Raw genomic sequence first — 20,289 nt, 5'->3', positions numbered from 1 at the left:
CAGCGTAACAGTAAATCGGTAATCTCTCTCTCTCCTCTTATCTTCTCTCTATCCCCTCCGCTTTTGATTCCGTTCCGTGCCCGTTTCAATTCTCTCTCTCAGACATACGGTGTTTCTCTTTCTCTCTCTAACACCTAACAGTACCTACCTCTTCTCCTTCTTCTTCTTCGCTGACCTCTCTCTGCTGTGAAAAACGACCTTAGCCTATGTCACCGCCGTCGGCAAACGCCGACGTCCTCCGTGAAGTCGACCCAAGGATCTGGCGCGCTTGTGCAGGCGCCTCTGTTCAGATCCCCACCCTCTACTCTAGGGTTTACTACTTCCCGCAAGGACATGTCGAGCACTGCTGCGCATCATCGGTCATCTCTTCTTTCCCTTCCTCTACCTCTCCAGTTCCCTGTATCGTCTCCTCCATCGAGTTGCTCGCCGATCCGATCACCGACGAGGTCTTCGCACACCTCTTCCTCCAACCGATTGCTCCCGACCAGTTTATGCCCCCTAATTTCTCCAGATTCGGGAGATACGAGAGTGAGGATGAGGAGAACAAGGTGGTTACATTCGCCAAGATTCTCACGCCGTCTGATGCTAACAATGGCGGCGGATTCTCCGTCCCTCGTTACTGTGCCGACTCAGTCTTCCCTTCCCTCGATTTCCAGGCGGATCCTCCGGTCCAGAAGCTCTTCATCACCGATATACACGGCGTCCTCTGGGATTTCCGCCATATCTACCGAGGTACACCGAGGCGCCACCTATTAACAACCGGCTGGAGCAAGTTCGTCAACAGCAAGAAACTTATCGCTGGAGATTCCGTCGTTTTTATGAGGAAATCACCAGACGCGTTGTTTATTGGTGTGAGGCGAGCTCCTATCTCAAACAGCGGCGGAACAAGCTTCTACGGCGGCGCCGGCGCCGGCGCCGGCGGGGATGAGTTCTCCAGTTACTACCAGAGCAGCGTAGTCGCAGCTAAGGATGAGGATCCGAGTGTGAAGAAGGGATTTAGGAGGACTGGGAGAGGGAAGCTGACGACTGAAGCCGTCGCGGAGGCGATTAACAAAGCTGCACAAGGTCTCCCGTTCGAGGTAGTCTATTATCCTACTGCTGGATGGTCCGATTTCGTGGTGAGGGCAGAAGATGTTGAAGCCTCCATGGCCATTTTTTGGACTCCTGGTACAAGAGTGAAGATGGCCATGGAGACCGAGGACTCTTCCCGGATCACCTGGTTTCAGGGCATCGTCTCCTCCACGTTTCAGGAAACCGGTCCGTGGCGTGGTTCTCCATGGAAACAACTTCAGGTATACAATGTTTTGCACGGTCTATTCCCTTGAATATTTCTATGGTTTTTTTTTTGCTGCTGGGACGAATACAGAATCGATGCTAGATCTCTATGGAACTATCAGCCGTTTCATGAGTAGATTTAAAGCCTCGTTCTGGTTATTCAAATGGAAATGGGGGTTTGGAGAATGTGAGATTCCAGTTGCTGGATTGCTGTGAATAGTTTGATTGAAAACAGGATCAGATAATACTGTACATGAAAATGAGTGCGGTATCGTTTAAGTTTCTTCTTCCACAAATTTATCATGGAATAGACTTAGGAATATACTGGTCTTAGTATCGGCTTTGTTGCATTCAACATTCCAGTGGCATGATGTAGATTGCTTTTGTTAAAATAGCTTTATCTTGAGATACTCGTTTCTTTGATCAGTACATTATGCTTCCTCTGATCAGTTCTTTGCTTTGAACTTGAGAGCAGATCACATGGGATGAACCTGAGATTCTGCAAAACGTGAAGAGGGTGAATCCTTGGCAAGTGGAAATTGTTGCAAACTCAAGCCAACTTCATGCCGCTTTCCCTCCAACGAAGAGGTTGAAGTTTCCCCATAGCGCAGGTGGGTTATTGAGTGGAGAAGAAGGAGATCACTTGTACTCCCAAAGAGGACTGTTGTCCAGTGTGGCACCAGCTGGGGATCCAAGTCCCTATATGTTCCCGTATACTACATTTCCTGCTGGCATGCAGGGAGCCAGGCATTATGAATTTGGGTCTTTCAATCCAACCGGATTCATTGGAGAAAATCCTCCCCAGTTATGCAACAATAACTTCTTTAGTCCGCTTCCTGGGTTGGGAAAAGTTTCGACTGAGATGAATTTTGGCAGTCCGCCATCAGAAGACTTATCGCCTAATAGCAATACCACTAATCTTTCCTCTGGAAATGACCCAGTTGGGAACCGAGGCCCCACTTCAGCAAGAACTAACTCGTTTCAGCTGTTTGGCAAGATCATTAACGTGCAGGAGCCTTCCGAGAGTGGTCTTGCTGAGTCTGGCTTGTACGAAGAGGATGGCAGCAAGGAGTCCAGTGACAATGAAGTTCTGAATGAGACACAATTGTCCTTGACGCATGGTCCTCAAGGCATGTGAAGAAAGCCCAGGTGCCTAAAGATTCCAAAAAGCTGCAGTGCAGAGGTATTTTTGATCTATCACAGGTTCATTGATCTATTGAATCATGGCGTTTTTATTTTTCAAACTGATTAGGCTTTTCACCATTTTGCACAATCTTATTTCTCATGCTTTGAACATGAAATTATTTAGTAGACTAGGAGGCACAGGTATGACTTTCTGATAGAACCAACCTATGATACTTGTGAAAACTAACTATCTCTATCTATCTCTTTAGTCTGTGGTAGTTGGAAATTTGAGAGTAAACATCACTCGCATTAACTTTTCAAAGCTTATTTTTCATCTTATGTTATTGAGAAAATCATAATAATTGTTATTATTACAACCCGTGTCCTTTCTCTGTACTTGGTATGCTTTGATTTACTGCTGCTATTAAGTATCTCTACTATGTTACCCCACTTTTTGGTCTCAAATTCATTATAAAATTCGCTGACATTCTCTGAACATTACACATGGAATTGCATTACTGTATACAGTCCAGTCGTAGTTTGACTTCACATTGATGATCTACAAAGAGCTTGAAGCTACTTTATCATCCATCTACTATAATGCTGCAGACTAATTTTGGAATGATTTGGTGTGTTGTTCACAGGTTTTAGAGTGAATGGATCTTGCTTGCTGGAATCTCCCAAAGTCGTTTGAGTTACTAGTACTAATATAAGTATCTGCATTGACTTTCTCCTGGTTTTTTTTTCTTTGCCACGTGCAAATCTCTTTCTTTCACCAACTTTCTCAGACACATTTTGATGAACATCTCGCTCTCTACTCTAATCGTTTACTATTTTACCGCGGGGGTAATGTCTATCGGATTTTTTTTTTTTAACATTGAAATCATTTTTAATCAAGACTGTTATGGAGTAAATAAATCTACGCATTGATTAAATTCCCTACTGGTACGGACCTGATGATGCATCTAAGTTAACGGCGCCAACCAGATAGAGAATTTAACTGTCCTTTGTTGCTGCTTTTTAATTTAACAATATTAATAATAATAATAATAATGCTGCTCTGTCTCTAAAAGAAAGCTCAAGGTCCCTACACTTTTCTGAATCATTAATCTTCGTGTAACTGATTTATCTATAGGCTGTAGTAGCACACCTAGTTGTTTGTCAATAAGTTAGGGTTGGTTTGATTTTAGCAAATCAATCAAGACAGATATATTTGAATTAGGTTGGTTTGATTAAGAATTTATGGGCCGATGAACGATGCAAAAGAGACATTGAAGATTTTAGGAACCAAAGTGACACATACAGCTGAGTGTCGCTGTCTGTCACAATACTCATTGATTCTGTAAATTTGGTAGAAATTAGATGAACAACATCTCGTATACTCTTATCTATGTTCCCTGTGTACATTAGACATACAGACCTGGGAGAGTGGAGTATGTCTTCTTAATTTTAATTTCCATAAGTGGTAATAGTATGACATTTTAAAAACATCTATTCTTGGAAAATTAGCTGTCAAGGCAAAGTTGAATGTGCTAGGAAAAGAAAAAGGGAATATTAATAATAATAACATCTCTGAATCCGGTGATGTGTTGGGGAAACACAAATAATTCATGCTGACCAACATACAAAAAAATAAAAAAGGAAATTGGTTCTGACTTCAATCATAGTCTCTGGAATTTTTTTTAAAAAAACATACAGTTGTGTAAGAAAAGGACGACAAATCTTCAAAATGTAATTATTCGATTTATGATTTTTTATTTTTAAAAAAAATTGTATTAGTAGCTGTAAAACACTATATTTATCCTGGAAATTGGGTGAAATTTGTATGGTACAAAAGCAGTAAAAAGTGTGAAAGAACAATATGAGTGAGAGGAGTGGTGTCCTCTGCGGAAGAAACAAAGCCTGAAAATTTCTGGTGTGACTTTCCAAATAGGTTTCTTTTTTGTTCTTTTAATTTTTTTTTTTTTCGCTTCTGTTAAATTGAAGTTTGATGATGCTGACCCCTCTCCCTCTCCTTTTGTTGTTCATATGTAAGTTGATATACTACATCCTCGAATTTAGTTTTTGTAGATCTCAGTTAAATCTGCTGCAAACACATACGACGAAAGCGATAAAAGTTCAACTAAGAATTAAATGAACGGCAATCTGTATTAAAAAGTTTAAAATATTTTTGTAAGACAGCAAGACAAACAAAGAAGATTATCTGAATAGTATGATATGGGCTTTAAAATTGTAACATTCAAATAGACGGTAGGTAAAGTTGAAAAAAAACAAACAAAAACTAGACGGTAGGTCACAAGTAGATTGAACTAGAACAAGCGAGACAAATATGGTTAAGCCCCGATCAAACGTATCGAACTGAAGACAAGAAATAATAGAAGAAAATTTACAAAATTGCTGATATTCTAAAACCAGAAAAGAATCCACATAATTCACAAAATAAAAATAAAAACTAATCATTGAAAAGAAGAGCACGAGATGCTTTTCTTGCTCTGCACCAAGTCAAATCAAAGGAATCAGTCAGTTTTTAATCATTAGCTGTTTTCGTTTTATTTCCCTTCTCTTCCTTCCTTCTGCAACTCCCTTCCGTATAGACAACATCTATTTTTGCAGTCAATTCCTACTCAAAAGCAACCCAACCTAGAAAAAAATTGAATCATCTAAAGTTTCATCTTTTTTTTTTGTCAACATCTAAAGTATCATCTATCTGTCATATTATGTGCATTGTGCAACTGTACAACAAGTCTCTTCGTTTGAATATTCATATGGAATCGCCATTGCCCAACATATGTTCTCTACTTATAATGGTTTTTTTCTTTCTCAAATTTAAACTTTAACAAAACAGCTTGAATTATGTTTGTAAGCGTCATATTAACCCCAAAAAGGTTAATATTAACACCGGTATTTTATAGATATTATTACAAAAATAAAAACAGAGCAGAGCAGATTAACAATCTGATTCATCTAGAACTCTAAAACATACTGAATTTATATTACCTGTGGCTACAGAAATCCAAAAGCATTTTCCTTCCATCAACAATCTCATCAAAGAAATCATCAATCTGAGCAACAATACTCTCTGATCCATTCCTCAAATTCCCAATATTCACTTTCACGTTCTCCACTCTCTCTCTTAACCCTTTCTCCGCCGCCGCCTCCGCCGCCTCCTCCTCCCTCTCTCCTCCTCCGCCGCACCACCGCCGTTCCAGCTCCGCCTTGAGCTCCTCCATCGCCGTTTTGCTCCTCCTAAACTCATACATCATTACCCCTTTCTTGATCCCTGTCCTCTCCATTTCCGCCGCCACTCTCTGCTTCAACCTCACCAACGCCGTCGCCGTCATCGTCACCGTCGCCGTTGTCTCTCCGGGGATACAATAAATAAGGCCTTGCATTAAGATCATGAGAAGCCGCGAGTTTATGTTCTTCATTGTGTTCATTACTCCTCGGAAACCGCTGAATCCGTTCTGTATCTTCGATGACTCCATCGCCGCCGTCGTCGTAATTTGCTCCGATAAAAAAGGAAACCTTTGGATCCGATTCTCCATTAAAGCTCTGTTTTCTTCCTCTAACCCCACCGCTTCTCTCCGACATCCAGATATCGCTCGTATCACCTGTCTCCGTTTCAAAAAAAAAACAGTCAAAATACAAACTTTCTTCGATAATAAGCGAAAAAAAAGAAAAGATTCGATCTTTTTATACCTGCCGGGAAATCTGACGGTGGTGGTGGTGGCCGTCGAGCGTAGAGGCGATGGAAATCGCGGCGGAGCAGAAGGTTTCCATGGAGGAGAGAGAGGATTTGATGACGTGGCAAACGTCCCAGAGCTTGGAGGTTTCGTCCATGTAGTCGTCGAGCCACTTGTCACCGACAGGTAGATTAAGTTTTTGGACGAGAAGTGTGAGATGGGAGTGAGAGGTTCTGAGAAGACAGATCACTCTCTGTAGGAACTGTACGGACATGAAGTTGTTAGAGAGATAAACCCTTTCGAGATCTTCCATTGATCTGTTTAGAAACGAGTAGAATCCGTTTACTGAGTTTGTACAAGACGGATCCATTATTATTAACGAAACAGAGAACCCAAGAAAGATAATTTGATTTTTGTTTGCGTTTAGTAAAGATTCTCCGGAGGGAAAATTAGCAAGAAGAGAATTTAAAGGTTGGTTATATAGAGATTGGGTGTTTGTATAGATGGAAAAAGGAAAGTGAGAGAAAGGAAGAAGAAGAAGAATCAGAGATTTTCTAAGGCTGATAGTGATTGTTTGGAGCAATGATGGTTGTTTCCTATAGAGGAGGAAATGATCATTAGTATTAGTAAATACTAATATATCGATTTTTTCCCCCTTTTTTCTATACCTCTAGATGTTATGGAAAGAAATAGTTTTCAGAACCAAAATAAAAAAGTTGAAATTTGGCAATATAGTATTTTTTTTTTTCAAAAGGCATAAGTTTCTTTTTTCAGGGGAAAGAAGAAAATACATAGTACATGAATTTCTATGGAATCCAAATAAATGTCATCTATTTTCTGATACATAAATTAAACTGAAATAATAGTTTGTTTTCCAAAAGTTGCTCATATCTTTTCTTTCTTTCTTTTTGCTTAGCGTTAGATGGATCTTTTTTGTCCGAATAATTTTTGTAATAAATTGAAATTAATAGTAAGAAATAAATAACAATGATCATCTTTCAATACATTAATGATCGGATTAGATTAGTATACACGATTTAGCGTTTTCTACAAGGATTTCTACTTTCTAACACCAACTTATGCTTCACCAAAACCAAACTTCTACCGACATTATCTGATACAAATACAATAATATATTATTTTCTGGTAAATGGTAAACATAATAGTGTACATCCCTATAAAGTTTACTTCAGAATATATTCATTAACTACTGTCTACTGCTTATTACAATCCAACGAAATGAAATAACCAGATAAACTTGATTGTATGATGATTTGTATCGATATTTAGTTCATCCTACTGGATGGATAACAATTAGATTCATCCATATTATTAAAAACGTAGTGTAATTAAAGTATACAAGGAATGAAATCAAGTTCGTACCTACAAAGTGACATTTCGGACCCATGTAACGGCGGATACCAAGGAAAGAAACTTATAACATATAGATTGACGACGAATTAATGGAACATTTAATAAAAGTAATTAATTAAGTAGATCGGATAAAATTAATTAATTGCAAAAGGGAATATATGTTGCTTTATTCCCGTTATCAAGCCGGCGCGTATTCTATACTCATTTGTATTTTTAAAAAAAATCGGAACTCTTTTTCTATTTATTCCATTCGTACACAATAAACCACCGATAAATATCAATATTATCATCTGTATGCAATTATGATTCTTCTGGTTTAGGTTGATATAAAATAAACACCTCCATTTCGTGAAAGTAAAACCATATGGGCTAAATCTTTAAACAAATTATAAATGTATATAAATCTAATATATACCCTGTATATTAAAAGAAAATTATGCTGATGTAGGGAATCGACCCCAAAAAAATAAAATACCAAATAATCAATCAATCTCGCATTACGGACTACAGTAAGATAAATGTTCTATTCGAATCAATGAAAGAGTCCACAGTCAGTGAGTCCATATTGTGTAGATTTACACATGAAAGCATGCAAAATGTTTTAGATATATATATATATATATATATATATATGATATAATGCAAGTATTTTGTGGATGGATGTGTAGACGACGACACAAGTGTATATTAAAACCCTGAGTGGCGACTGGCGAGGTCTGTTAAGAGAGGGGACCATCAAATCTAATGGAAGCGTCGGGCGACTCAATAATTTCCATTCCGATTCACATTTTTTTTAATATTCTCTACTTTAATTTTCCGCAATTCTGTCTATGTTATCCTCTCTACTTATTTTATCATTAAAATATACAAAGAGCTTTCAGGGGTAGACGTCAAAGACATACTTCTAAAAATTATTCTTATGTTCGTTTTTCAATGAAAACAAAAAAAAAAAACAGACCAAAGGAATAGTATTCACCAATTTATCTAAACACTAATATGTCAAAATACAATTCAAAAAAGAGTTCAGGAAAATTTTAGAAGATGGTGTATATTGGTAAGAAGAGTTTTTCTTTAGTAAAAAATAATTTTTAAAAAAGTTATAAATGTTTTGGTCAAATGACAATGTAATAATATACATGTTTACTATATACAAGCGTATACCCACTGACCCAGCCTTAGAAAGTAATTTATAGGTAGATTTGCGAGAGAGAATGTTTCGTTTTCTCAGTAATGGCTTAAGATAAAGAAACAACTGTTTTTGGTCCATACTCTCTTCTCTTTCTGTCTACCATTTTGAAGTGGGTCTTCTAATTTTTTCTTCACTTCGTTGTCCCATTTAATTCTGGTTGATAATGTTTATATATTTATTGATTACTTTCGTTTTAGTCTTTAGATTTATTGCTACCAGTAGCAGTAACTTTTTTGATAAAATTGAAGTCAAAGAATATTCTTTTGAATAAGAGAATAGTAAAATGTAAGACGTTAAAGTTTTTTGTACACTCGTCTACTTTGTTAAAAGTACTCGACTGAGAAAATAAAAATCCGAAAACCTTTATTGTATTATACCCGTTTTACCTAACCAGAAGCTATGGTCGCTATTAATCAAGGTCAAAAGTAACTTTTAACAGAGAAACAAATGAAGTAAGGTTGAAAGAAAACTAGAAAAGGCAATAGGTAACAGCAGATAAAACACTCTTTGATCACCAGAAAAAAAAAACCCTCTGATCCCCAATCATCTAATTATTTAGAAGGCCAAGAGCCGCCACTAAAGATATAGTATATCTTTTATAATGTAAATGTAAAAGTGTTGAGCTGAAATTAGGATGCAAAGGTATATGCTATTTGAACGTTAAATGGTAGAGATTTGTGGTTGTAATATTCCACTTTCGTGTATGTCATTGATGCACATTAAATTGTAGTTTTTTATAACATGTTGATGTGGTCCAATTCTCGATATTGAGGATTGATTAATATGGTAAGAAGAACTAAAAGAAAAGGACGATTGAGGAGTTGTTTTTTTTTTTTTTTCAGAAATTTATTTCAACAACACGAATATTGCTTGTTTTACTTTGTGCAAATGCTAAAAATCTGAAATAAGAAGAACCCAAAAAATTGTGTGTCGGTTTATGGGTTAACTCCAAAATAAAGGACACATTTTAAAAAAAGCTGCCAAACCAAATTCCCCAACGACCATCAGCTCCAATTCGGGCTTCATATCCGTCTTAACCGGATAAAGTTATAAAGTCAACGGATTACAAAACAGAGTGGGTCCTTCGTTTTCCTTTTTTTTTTAATTTTTTTTTTACACCAAAGTACTTAATTGAAGCCAAAACGAGTTACAAAAGTGTCCAGATTAATTCACAGAAATTGGAACGATGAAACGAAGTCACAAACTAGCGATGGCTGAAATTAAAAGTGAATCTGGCAGAAATCGAGTGACCCGAAGAAGGAAGATTTGGATAGAGGAAACAAAAAGCATGACTTTGTGTTTATAAAATGCGATTAAGGAGTAATTAAACCAATAGAGAGATGTAGGCTGTTGTCTGTTGAATAGGCCTATGAGATTTAGGACCACGGCATGGGGCTTCTTCTGCTATTACGTCTGTTTTTAATATGATGAGTAAAATTCTCATTTCTAGTTTTTTCAAAATCAAATTTTTATTTTTTGTTCGAAATTCCCCTTAATAGTAATAATAATCAATTTTTTTTTTTTTTTTTTGACCTCATGTAATAATAATCAATTCTAGTCGCCCTATCTCTCTATCTGTGTCAAGGTCGGCCCTTTTCTTCTCATTCTACTAAACCCACAAAAGCCACACCTACATTTCCTCATCATCACTCTTCTTAAAAGCATATAAAAAGAAAAATACACAGCAAGTAAAAAGAAGCTGAATATTTTTATGCATACTTGGTGTGTCATGTGTGCGTAGATATGATGTGGATTGTGTAAAGTTTATGTGAGGAAGAACTAATGCGGCTACTGGGTCCTCCTATGTGACCAAACTTGGTAGACTTTAGTATTCACATTCATAGTATCAAGAACCAAGACAATCGTCTCATTACAAGTCCTACCCTCTTATCCATTAAGGCTATGCACAAAAAAAAAAAGTGTTAAGACTTGGCTATAGATGAGTTTTGGTATTATATGCAATTATCTGAAGTTTTGGAGTATAAATGAGTTGAAAACCTTGTCATGTTTAAGAACAGACGAGTGTGCAGAGGTCTTGTGTCCTGGCTTGTGAGATGTTGGTGTAAGGAAATATCCGGAACTTTCCATTGGCCATGCAGGTCAGTGTTAGTTGAGCATCACTCACCATTGCCTATATTTTACAGTGTTGTATCACTAACCGAATTATGATTTAAAGACTTGAATTTTAGAAACAGGCTCACAACAAAGCCTAAGGTTTAGATGATATACCTCGCACGAAGTAGTCATGTCGCTGCAGCTCCATTTTCTGGTTGGCACACAGTCAACATAGCGACACCAATTACAATGACGGTTAAGATTGATGCCCCAGCTCGCTGCTATTAGAACCCCGACAAATCTATAAAAAAACATAGATTGATAAGCTTTTTCATGTCACGAAAAACGCAGAGAGATAAAGCTAGATCAAGAAGAGATAAAGGGAAAATTCTTACATTGCACAAAACAAGACCAGGCACACAATCCTTAATACCGGTCTATCAAACATTTCCTTAAGCCTTGTGGAACTTTTCATATCATCTTCAAACAATTTTCCCTTGTGAGGTGGAGGGTCCTGTCTCAGTTGTGGGGTGAATAATAGCACAAATCCAAGAAGGAATCCTGATATGAAACCGCCAATATTTGCAAAGTTGTCTATGTAAGGGAGAAAGCCTATCAGGAAATTGACAGTGGAGATAATGAATATTATCACTAAGGCTGAGATCTGTAGCAAGCAAGAAACCAAAAGACACAAACAAAGTCAGCAAAGGTATGAGAAGAAGATAACCAGGGACACAAAATAAACGCAAGAATTCCTTGACCTTGCAGGTATATAGATTCCAGTTCCTTGCAAGTGCAGAAAGCATAGCTCCAATCAACCCAAAGAAAGCAGCACCAGAACAGATTGATGGTATGTTTCGAACAAACAAAACAGCAAACAGACTCCCCACAATGCCAGAGAGGAAGTATATTACTGCAATCCTCACTAAAAGATACCAAAGCAAAAACATAAGAAAAACTGATTATAAAGGTGAGAAGTTCCATCGAAATCAGATCAAGTGAAACAACCAAAGTGAAGCAGTCTAATTTACATGGTCCATATCGCTGCTCCATGTATATCCCTACGAAAATCAAACTCCCAAGATTTATGAAAAGATGAAACAATCCGCTGTGCAGCCACGGAGATGTCAGAACACGCCAAATCTCATGCTTCTCCACCAGAGCATTCCAGAAAAGACCTCCCATGTGTTCGAATCTGCAAACTCACAAGAATACAACAAGTACATAACTTGTATTTAGTCGTCTAGAAGCTACAAAACAGCACCTGTTTCCCTCATTTTGCTTAAACCTATAGCTCTCAGCAGAATCAGAACTTCTATTAAGTAACTTAATGTAGCACCAAGATCGACACAACAAATGAACACTCCAGAACAACACAGAATTGGAAATAAGAACTTGCCGCTGCTATCAATGATTGAGACACAATGAATCAGCTGAAACTCATTGCTGATAATGGAGAAGACCTACGAAACTAGTCTTATTCAAACCAACAAATTCCGATAAGCTATTATCACTGATACGAAACATAAGCACAAGCAAAATGAATCCGCAAGCAGAGGAAGAAGAGACAAAGGCTCTAAAATTAAACTCGTAAGGATCTTCTTCATTCAATTAGAGGTCGATTCCAGAAACAGATACTAGCAGAGACCTAATAACGGAAGCTAAATTCGCCGAGAGAGGCAGAGAGCTACTCACGTAGAAGCGGAGGGGCCGAGCATAGGATTCTCGGAGAGAGGCTGAAAAGAGAATCGGCCGAGCAATTTGGCGGCGCAGTGGCCGTTAGAGTTCCGGGAGCAGTCGTTGACGCCCATAGTTACAGCGAAGATGACGATTTGAAGAAGCACGAAGACGGAGACAAGCCAAGTGTCGCGCGTGATCTGCCGTGATCGGTGACGGAAGAAGGGGAATTTATCCCAGCTTGGATCGCCGGCGATGGAAGTAGAAAACGAGAGATTGTGAGAGATTTCATCGATCTGAGTCTTTGGCTTCGTAGGAATCTCCATCGAAAAGGGGAGCGAGAAATTAGGGATCCGAGAGGGAGACGATGTGTTTGTTTTATAGTTTCTAGAAAGTGGTTTTCTTAAGTGGCGGGAAAATGCTTCTGAGAGCAAACCGATCGTCAACTGTTTTAATAATCCGGTTTGGATTTGGTTTACCACCCATAATATTTATTTTGTCGTAATTATTTCTCACTTCTTTTAACGGCATTTTAAATCTCGCAGTTTAATCTGTTCGGACGTAATCTTTTATAATAGTTAGTTATTAAATGCAGATTTGTGGTTTATTCTGATAAAGGAAAAGAAAAACAAATTAAGTGGGATTCAAATTTGGATCTAGTAATGTTCAAAAAACATCTTTCTCCATGCTTAGATAAAATAAAATAAAAACCTGTCCGAATGATGATGGATATTGAACTTGGGTAAGTCAAATAAACAAGGTATTGGCATATGCTAGAGTTGTTTTTTTTTTTAAAGAGAATTATTATTGTTTTTTCACCGCATTGATTCTGTATTTATCTTTCTTTAAATAGATTCAGTGCATTGTAGGCTTGAAGCTGTATAACAAAAAATATTCAGTGAATTGTCACTAAGGCCATCTCCAATGGAATGGTTGGAGATGCTCTAAGGCCATTAACTTTTCAAGCAAAGAATGTATTGTGTTTGTGGAATGCACGCAACGAATCCCACATGTATTATTTATTCAGCAGTATATCCGTTAGTTTTTGCGACGTTTGGTTTGGTTGCCGTCTAGAGGACAAGTTATCACTTATCAGAAAGCTAGTAATTTAACATTATGCAAAAAAGAATTAACAAGAAAAACAGTAACTGTAGTATTTTATGCAAAATGCTGTTTTTAATCTCATATCTACATGGTCCTTTCAATTTTAGGATGTTAAATGGAACTAGAAGTCTACAACTGGTCAACATTTGCCTTGAAATCATCCCCAAAACGAAGATCATCATATCCAAACTTATTCATATTTCATAATTAGTGGTTCACTATAGTTTTGCCAGCCTTGTATAAAGTTGGTGGCTGCCATTTTCTAACCATTTGGATGGAAAATAGAGTATGTTTATGTGGAAAACAAAGTTATATATAGTTCATATAGAATTCCAAATTTGTCCCTTTCCATTGGTATATAAATAATTTGGTATATATCTCTTAAAGTTACACAAATATATAGCATATATATAGTTGTTACATATGTGTTTTTTTTTGTATAATGCATAAGTAGAGAATTTATTGTATCTACATTTTACTCCTTCAGTTTCAAATAGTTTATTTCATTTTAAGTGCTGTTTTACATTTTCATTGCAAATTTTATTAACCTTTTATGTTTACGATCACCTGTATTTTGGAGTTTTATGTGTGTAAAAATCGGATTATCAGTCAAGAGAACAAAATATAAACCTTAGATTTGTATAGGGGCAAAAATGTAAATAAATAGAGAAGACTAATAACTTCAGAATCAGGACAGGTAGTTATAAGAAGAATCTCAGTTGAGAAAGAGACCCAAATTAGTGTTTTTTTTTTCTTTCCTCTCACACTGTTGCTCAAAGACGGCCTTTCAACGGAACTCTCTGAACTCTGATTTATCTTCTTCTTCTTTGGATCTTTTCCACTTTCTTTCTATATTCATGGTAATAAAATTTACAATTCCTCTGTTCGGTTGATAACCAAACCGGTTTGAGAGAGAGAAGGTGAAATTTTTGGTAGAGATTTTATTTTGATAAGTTTTGTGGGGGAGATTAGAAAATGGGAGATGAAGATCGGATAGAACTGAAATTCAGACTCGCAGATGGCACCGACATTGGGCCGAGCAAATACAGTCAATACATGACTGTTGCGTCTCTCAAGGAGAAAATAATTGCTCAATGGCCTAAAGGTTAAAATGCTTTCTTTACTAAATTTTGATTGTTCAACTTTGTTTTTAATGTTTCTCATAGTTTTGCTATTAAAAAAAAAATATCTGAAAACATTAAAAATGAAACCTTGCTCCATTGTGTTTGAAGTGCTGTTTTTTTTTTTCTTTTTGGACAGAGAATGAAAATGCTCCAAAGTTGATAAATGAGATCAAACTCATCAATGGTGGCAAAATACTGGAGAATAACAGAACACTTTCTGAAGCAAGATCACTAGCGATTGGTGAACTTCCTGGAATAGTAACTACGATGCATGTTGTTCTTCGTCCTCCTACCTTAGGCCAAAAAAACGGTACTTCCAATACATTTCCTCTTGAATTCTCAAGTATTGTTGTGTGTATTAAAAAGTTTTGGTTTTGGTTTTTTTATTTTGTTCTATTATTGTTCAGAGAAACTGCAGAATGAACCTTCAGTGAAGAACCGTTGTGCATGCTGCATTTTGTAACTGTATTAGAGATCTTTTTTTATCTTTTTACATAAGATAGGCTATTTGGATTCATTATGGAACAGCTTTCCATGGCTTCAACAATGTAGCTCCGTCTAGAAGTTCCAAGGATGATTGGTGGAATACGCATGGAAACATAGAATCTCCATTACATAATTCAAATATCCTCTTATATCATTTTGATTTTGGATTTTTTACTTCCTCCTTCATTGTTTATTAAAAAAAATATCTTAATAAAAATGTGGTTGTGGTTCTGAAGACTGGTGTTTTATACAAAAGTGTTCATAAGAACGAAATGGAAGCAGGAGTTTATTTGATGATTAGAAGTACTATGTTATCACAATCTTTTCTCTCTTTAAAATATATAAAACAAGCAAAGATTCATGGACAATTTCAACATTCATAGAGATGTATATTTGCATAGTAACCCTTGCTCCAACGTTTCTCTGATGTGATCTTGGGATCACCAATCTTCATCAAAAATCTCCAATGAAAGGCTACAATGTTTTCTTGAAGCATTTATCTCAGAAATGTTATATAAACAAAACAAAACAAAAAAAGCCAAAGGTGCTTCTCCTACACATCTAATTCAATGAGCACATGCATTTTGGAAGGTTGTAGGGTAAGTTTTTTTTTTCTTTCTCAGAAATCGATTAGAAAGGGACACACCACCTTAAGATGTAGAATGGGTCACACTTTCACTTAGTGGGTGAGGAATATGGTTTTTTGAAGAGTATTACTGTATTTTATAACATGGTTACCAAAGTTTTTATCAATTATTTTACTATCTTTATAACCACTTATAAAACATATATTATTATATTGTATATTCTTTAATGTGTTTGGTTTCTTTTTTTTTGTTTTAAAAAAAAATAGTTTCTTAAGATTAAGTTAAGATTTATAAGAATTTTTGTGCAGCGGATTAACTTAGTCTTCTTGCGTAGAATGATGACATAACCAAACCTGATTATATGACACTCTAACAAAAACAATCTTAACTTAATCTTAAGAACTTTTTTTTTTAATAGAACATTTTCTTTTTTTTTTTGTTAAAAGAGTTCTACCAGACTACCACTATAAGTACAAGCTTGTGAAATTATTGGATAACTAAGGTATAGTGTTCTACTTCATACGATCACTCTTTTATACTACATTACTTGTTTACGAGCACTCGAGTTAAAATCGGCTATCATTGGAGGTGGATCTAGGAAATTACTGAATAAATAAAGAGAATGTGGCGCTTCATCGTTACGACATAATGACTTATGACTAAACTTAATCTGTTTAGTTATAAAAATACCCGTTTGTTTATTAAAACAAAAAATAATCCACTTGACAGACAGGAAAAAATCGTAATTAAGTACACAACCACTCAATCCATACGGGAATTAAATATTCCGTTTTAAAATACAAAGTGATGTACATTAATTCTATCTGGGCCATGTCTCTATTAAAGTTGTCTTGCAGAATTATCAAAGATAAAAAATGTCATCTGAAAAAACAGTGCGTATTAAGAAATATATCTTTTAAATCATTCATTTTTGTGCAGCGGATTAACTTAGTGTTCTTCCTTGCGTAGAATGATAACATAACCAAACCTGATTAGATGACACAAGGTTAGCACTATTCGATTGAACACAAAGTGGCCCCATATCAGATATTTAAAATCTTTAGAATGATTAATTTCGATATAGATCACTCAGAAAGTAATTAGTAGTTGGGTTTAGGGTTTAGTAGTTTGACACATCTGAATTCTAGTTTTGTCTCAAATTCTTCCTACCCCCTAAATCAATTCATCCAAATCCAATCCATACATAAATTAACATGGCTGCCAAATATATATACTAAAGTTTCTTACTTTTGATCAATTTAATATACTGATTGCGGTGAGATTAAAAATGGAAGTTGATTAGTGTGATGCTGCCCGTTTCACAGGCAGCCATGGGGGTAATGAATCTGGACGATTATGTTTTGACTTTAAACAATTCTAAAGAATGATGTTTTATGTATGTATTAAAAAAATGCAATAGATCCTAGCGCAGCCAGGCAGGTAGCCTCCTCGTTTTATTCCACACTAACAATTTAAATGTCAATATTCCCTCGCCATTGAACTTATGTTGCATATCTTATACTAAACAAAAAAACGAAGAAGCGCTCCCTACCGTGGATATCTAGATCATTTTAAACAAATAAATAATAACATATGTTCAACTATTAATTGCATATTCGTATTAAGGTCCGAATGAACTAATTAATGAAATCATATCATTATTAAATAGTGCATTCAGACATTGGTATTTTATCTTTTTGATAAAGAACCTTGATATTCTATATTCATTTAAAACGGATTGATATTTCCAAAGACAACATTCAAATTATAATATCATAACAAAACGCTGCATTATGCAAGTTTGTAACCGTATTTTTGTTTGTATTGGAATGTAACTATTTTGCATGCTCATTATATTAAAAAAAAAACTATTTTGCATATTGTTTCCTTATCATCGTGGAAATGATCAAATGATTTTATTTGTTTTTCGTGGCTTTCGAGTTAGTAATAGATAGCGGTCCCTTGAACCACGTGGTGAATATCACATGGAGATCGAAATTTGATGTTTTATTCGGAAAGATGAATATCGGATCTATGAGAAAGAGATAAAAAAATATATATATAACAAACAAAGTAAAAACGAATCAGGGGAATATATCGAACATTATCTGATATCACCTCTTAAATTTTTGATTGCGAGACAAAAAATGGTCTGATTTATCCAAAAGAGGAACAACAGTTAAAACAAAACGTGACTTAAAAAAAAAAAAAAAACAGAGCCCAGACAAATAAAAACAAAACAAAAAGGTAAGAAAGGTTATTATAGTTGATGACTGTGAAGTCCACTACCAGCAATAGCAAATCGAGCGAAAAAATCAAATCGAATATAAAATTGGCAAACTTAAATACTTAATACTTATGTTCTCGACTTCTTGGCTTGTTAATAGGGACACGTTTATGGATACTGTGGTCGATTCGATTGTCATTTTGGAAGTTAAAATGGCGGCCGAGTCAGATTCCTCTCAGGCCTTCTCCAATATATTCGTGGATTATTACTCGAATCTCGATATTTATTTATCAATTGTTTGTATACTTTGTAACAGCCATCATACTTTACTACGATCAAATATTTTTTGTTTGTTTGATAATTAAAATCCCTTTAGCAAAAAAATTGTTTGACCATGATCTAAAAAAAAAACCAGTCCAGAGTAAACATTCTAAACTAACGTAACTTCTGAATAGCATTTAATTGATGGCCGGATTATAGAACGAAGTGTTTGTCATACTAGTAATTCGCAAATTTAGGATTAAAATATTTGTGTTTGCCAACAAAAATTCTATTTCATGACAGCCAGATGTCCATATTCAATTAAAATATAGATTAAGTTTTTAATTATAACCCCCTTAACAGAGAAGTTACTATTTAACTAGATAGTGATTGTCTTCTCTGTCCTGACCAAATATATAGCTGACGTCCAAGTCATTATCTTCCCAACTCACACTAGTTTTATCGTCATTAACCATGTTTAATTTAGATTTGATATTAATTTACAAGTTTTTAAAAATTTCACCTTCTAACATAATCTAGATTCAGAATGTCGCTATATATACATATATGATTGCTTGACGTTTAATAGTATTATTGTCTTCTATGAACATTATGAGGACTTGCTCTGGACATCACAACCTGATCGCAAGCGCTCAGGACCCTTTTATTTTGTATGGTATAAATAAATCTCATGAATTAAAAACGACAACGCAAACAAGTCACAATAACAAAGCTCGTTTCAAAAATAGTATATATTTTTTTTTGCGTTGCCGTTCTAAACTCAGGTCATACTAAAATTACTAATATACTATTTTTATAAAGCTGTACACTTGTACTTGTACTGCGATCCGCAACAAACTAAATTTGTTACAAACTTCAATGATATATAAAACGTACTATAATAGTATACTACACAACAGTAGATACGTATTTTACAGAACAGAGAAAGTATACGTGGCAAACAAACGCAATAAAATTCAGTAAAATTGGACCCCACCAGTTATATTTTCCCTTATATTTATCTATAAATAACACCCCAAACATCTCCCCCGAAAATGCAACAACACTCATCTTTCCCAATCTAGAATTTATTTTCTCTCCTTCCGGATAATCAAATTTTCTTCTAAACTAATCAAAGATGTCGCTAGCTATTGCAGAGGTTTACACGGTCAGGAAGTTTCACAAAGAGAGTATGAAGCAACCGGGGAAACCGGCGGTTTCCGGCGACGGAGACGACAAGATCGTCGGAGGAGCCATGAATACGCCTGTGAAACAGAGTGGTTCTAGAAGATTCGGACGGTGGTTTGTTGGAAAGCCGGGAATGAAGAAAACCTCTGCCAAAGTTTCGGATCCCATGACGATTGAGTGAAAGTTTTCTCTTATTTTCTTATCTTTCTTTTCTTTATTTTGTTTTATTTTCAGTTTTCATGTATCCTTTTTTTCCGACGTACGCTTTTTCTAGTTTCTTCTCTCTCTCTCTTTTTTTTTTTCATTTTCTTTATTGTGTAATTTCATAAATAGTTGGTAAACGTTGTAAGTATAACTTAAAATATTAGCAAAACATATATATGTAGAATGGAACGTCGTTAGATAAAACAGCACTGAATTTCCCTAAATACCGTAGCTAGTTGATGAGTTTTATACCAAACCAAGCTAAACATGTGTGATGTGTGTGCCAAAAAATGTTATTTTCCTATTGTTTCAACCATTTTAGGTACTGAAAACTATATATATCCACCAGGATATATATAAAGGATGTAATAAAAAACATCTAATAGTGTTCATCAATGACACTTATGATTTACGTGTGTTCATACTGGTCTACAATACAATTCACATACGAACATTCTTGAATTTGATCTCGGACTCACGATGTATATACAAGGCTCATTAACAACACATATTCAAATGTAATTTCGGCGCTATGCAGTATAAATTAACTATTATGAACTCCTCATATATGTCACGACAAGTCACAAACATTTTGTATTTAAAGTTACATATTGAAAGTAAAATAAAAGATATAGGACATTTCTTTTAAAAGCAAAAGATAGTGGGTTAAAGAAAAGAAAGAAAATTGGTGGATTCTCAAAAGTATGATAATAAACTAAAATAAATCTAT

The 20,289-nt window shown here is 35.5% G+C and overlaps 5 protein-coding genes across 6 annotated transcripts; 3 read left to right on the top strand and 2 right to left on the bottom strand.

The window, feature by feature from the left end:
* On the top strand, positions 1 to 3,295 carry LOC18008417 (auxin response factor 17). The gene is made up of 4 exons (XM_006389985.2): positions 1 to 18; positions 204 to 1,292; positions 1,751 to 2,458; positions 3,045 to 3,295. The coding sequence occupies exons 2-3, from the start codon at positions 207 to 209 to the stop codon at positions 2,411 to 2,413; spliced, it is 1,749 nt and encodes a 582-aa protein (XP_006390047.1). The 5' UTR covers positions 1 to 18; positions 204 to 206; the 3' UTR covers positions 2,414 to 2,458; positions 3,045 to 3,295.
* A 1,616-nt stretch (positions 3,296 to 4,911) lies between these two features.
* On the bottom strand, positions 4,912 to 6,520 carry LOC18007951. 2 transcript variants are annotated; one of them, XM_024153673.1, is made up of 3 exons: positions 6,100 to 6,520; positions 5,398 to 6,011; positions 4,912 to 5,040 (listed from the first exon to the last, which is right to left on the bottom strand). In XM_024153673.1, exons 1-3 carry the CDS (start codon positions 6,451 to 6,453, stop codon positions 5,025 to 5,027), a joined length of 984 nt encoding a protein of 327 aa, XP_024009441.1. In that variant the 5' UTR covers positions 6,454 to 6,520; the 3' UTR covers positions 4,912 to 5,024. The 2 variants fall into 2 exon arrangements, with proteins under 2 accessions (XP_024009441.1, XP_006390046.1); XM_006389984.2 differs by lacking the exon at positions 4,912 to 5,040 and having other exon boundaries at positions 5,251 to 6,011; positions 6,100 to 6,453.
* Positions 6,521 to 10,419: 3,899 nt separating this feature from the next.
* Positions 10,420 to 12,704, bottom strand: LOC18008058 (RHOMBOID-like protein 8). Its single transcript, XM_006389983.2, has 7 exons — positions 12,397 to 12,704; positions 11,733 to 11,896; positions 11,463 to 11,626; positions 11,097 to 11,365; positions 10,876 to 11,002; positions 10,645 to 10,777; positions 10,420 to 10,546 (listed from the first exon to the last, which is right to left on the bottom strand). The coding sequence occupies exons 1-6, from the start codon at positions 12,702 to 12,704 to the stop codon at positions 10,655 to 10,657; spliced, it is 1,155 nt and encodes a 384-aa protein (XP_006390045.1). The 3' UTR covers positions 10,420 to 10,546; positions 10,645 to 10,654.
* A 1,512-nt stretch (positions 12,705 to 14,216) lies between these two features.
* LOC18008064 (membrane-anchored ubiquitin-fold protein 5) lies at positions 14,217 to 15,327 on the top strand. The gene is made up of 3 exons (XM_006389982.2): positions 14,217 to 14,587; positions 14,743 to 14,916; positions 15,014 to 15,327. Exons 1-3 carry the CDS (start codon positions 14,458 to 14,460, stop codon positions 15,067 to 15,069), a joined length of 360 nt encoding a protein of 119 aa, XP_006390044.1. The 5' UTR covers positions 14,217 to 14,457; the 3' UTR covers positions 15,070 to 15,327.
* A 3,895-nt stretch (positions 15,328 to 19,222) lies between these two features.
* Positions 19,223 to 19,743, top strand: LOC18008426. The gene has a single exon (XM_006389981.2). It carries the CDS (start codon positions 19,306 to 19,308, stop codon positions 19,534 to 19,536), a length of 231 nt encoding a protein of 76 aa, XP_006390043.1. The 5' UTR covers positions 19,223 to 19,305; the 3' UTR covers positions 19,537 to 19,743.
* Positions 19,744 to 20,289: the final 546 nt, after the last annotated feature.

Source organism: Eutrema salsugineum, unplaced genomic scaffold (genome assembly GCF_000478725.1).
Source record: "Eutrema salsugineum unplaced genomic scaffold, Eutsalg1_0 scaffold_9, whole genome shotgun sequence".
In the NCBI taxonomy this organism is placed as follows: domain Eukaryota; kingdom Viridiplantae; phylum Streptophyta; class Magnoliopsida; order Brassicales; family Brassicaceae; genus Eutrema; species Eutrema salsugineum.
The sequence above is the reverse complement of the archived record's forward strand: the minus strand, read 5'-3'. Positions and strand labels throughout refer to the sequence as shown.

Bases quoted from the DNA above. Each gene is read 5' to 3' on its own strand.
- LOC18008058 (XM_006389983.2), bottom strand. From the start codon at position 12,704: ATGGAGATTCCTACGAAGCCAAAGACTCAGATCGATGAAATCTCTCAC. The intron at 11,627-11,732 runs GTAAATTAGACT...GGTATCTTTTAG, and splicing joins GGAGCAGCGATATGGACCAT to TGAGGATTGCAGTAATATAC. The intron at 11,003-11,096 runs GTAAGAATTTTC...GTTTTTTTATAG, and splicing joins CTGGTCTTGTTTTGTGCAAT to ATTTGTCGGGGTTCTAATAG.
- LOC18008064 (XM_006389982.2), top strand. From the start codon at position 14,458: ATGGGAGATGAAGATCGGATAGAACTGAAATTCAGACTCGCAGATGGC. The intron at 14,588-14,742 runs GTTAAAATGCTT...CTTTTTGGACAG, and splicing joins AATTGCTCAATGGCCTAAAG to AGAATGAAAATGCTCCAAAG. The intron at 14,917-15,013 runs GTACTTCCAATA...ATTATTGTTCAG, and splicing joins TACCTTAGGCCAAAAAAACG to AGAAACTGCAGAATGAACCT.
- LOC18008417 (XM_006389985.2), top strand. From the start codon at position 207: ATGTCACCGCCGTCGGCAAACGCCGACGTCCTCCGTGAAGTCGACCCA. The intron at 1,293-1,750 runs GTATACAATGTT...ACTTGAGAGCAG, and splicing joins CTCCATGGAAACAACTTCAG to ATCACATGGGATGAACCTGA.
- LOC18007951 (XM_024153673.1), bottom strand. From the start codon at position 6,453: ATGGATCCGTCTTGTACAAACTCAGTAAACGGATTCTACTCGTTTCTA. The intron at 6,012-6,099 runs GTATAAAAAGAT...AAACGGAGACAG, and splicing joins ACCGTCAGATTTCCCGGCAG to GTGATACGAGCGATATCTGG.
- LOC18008426 (XM_006389981.2), top strand. From the start codon at position 19,306: ATGTCGCTAGCTATTGCAGAGGTTTACACGGTCAGGAAGTTTCACAAA.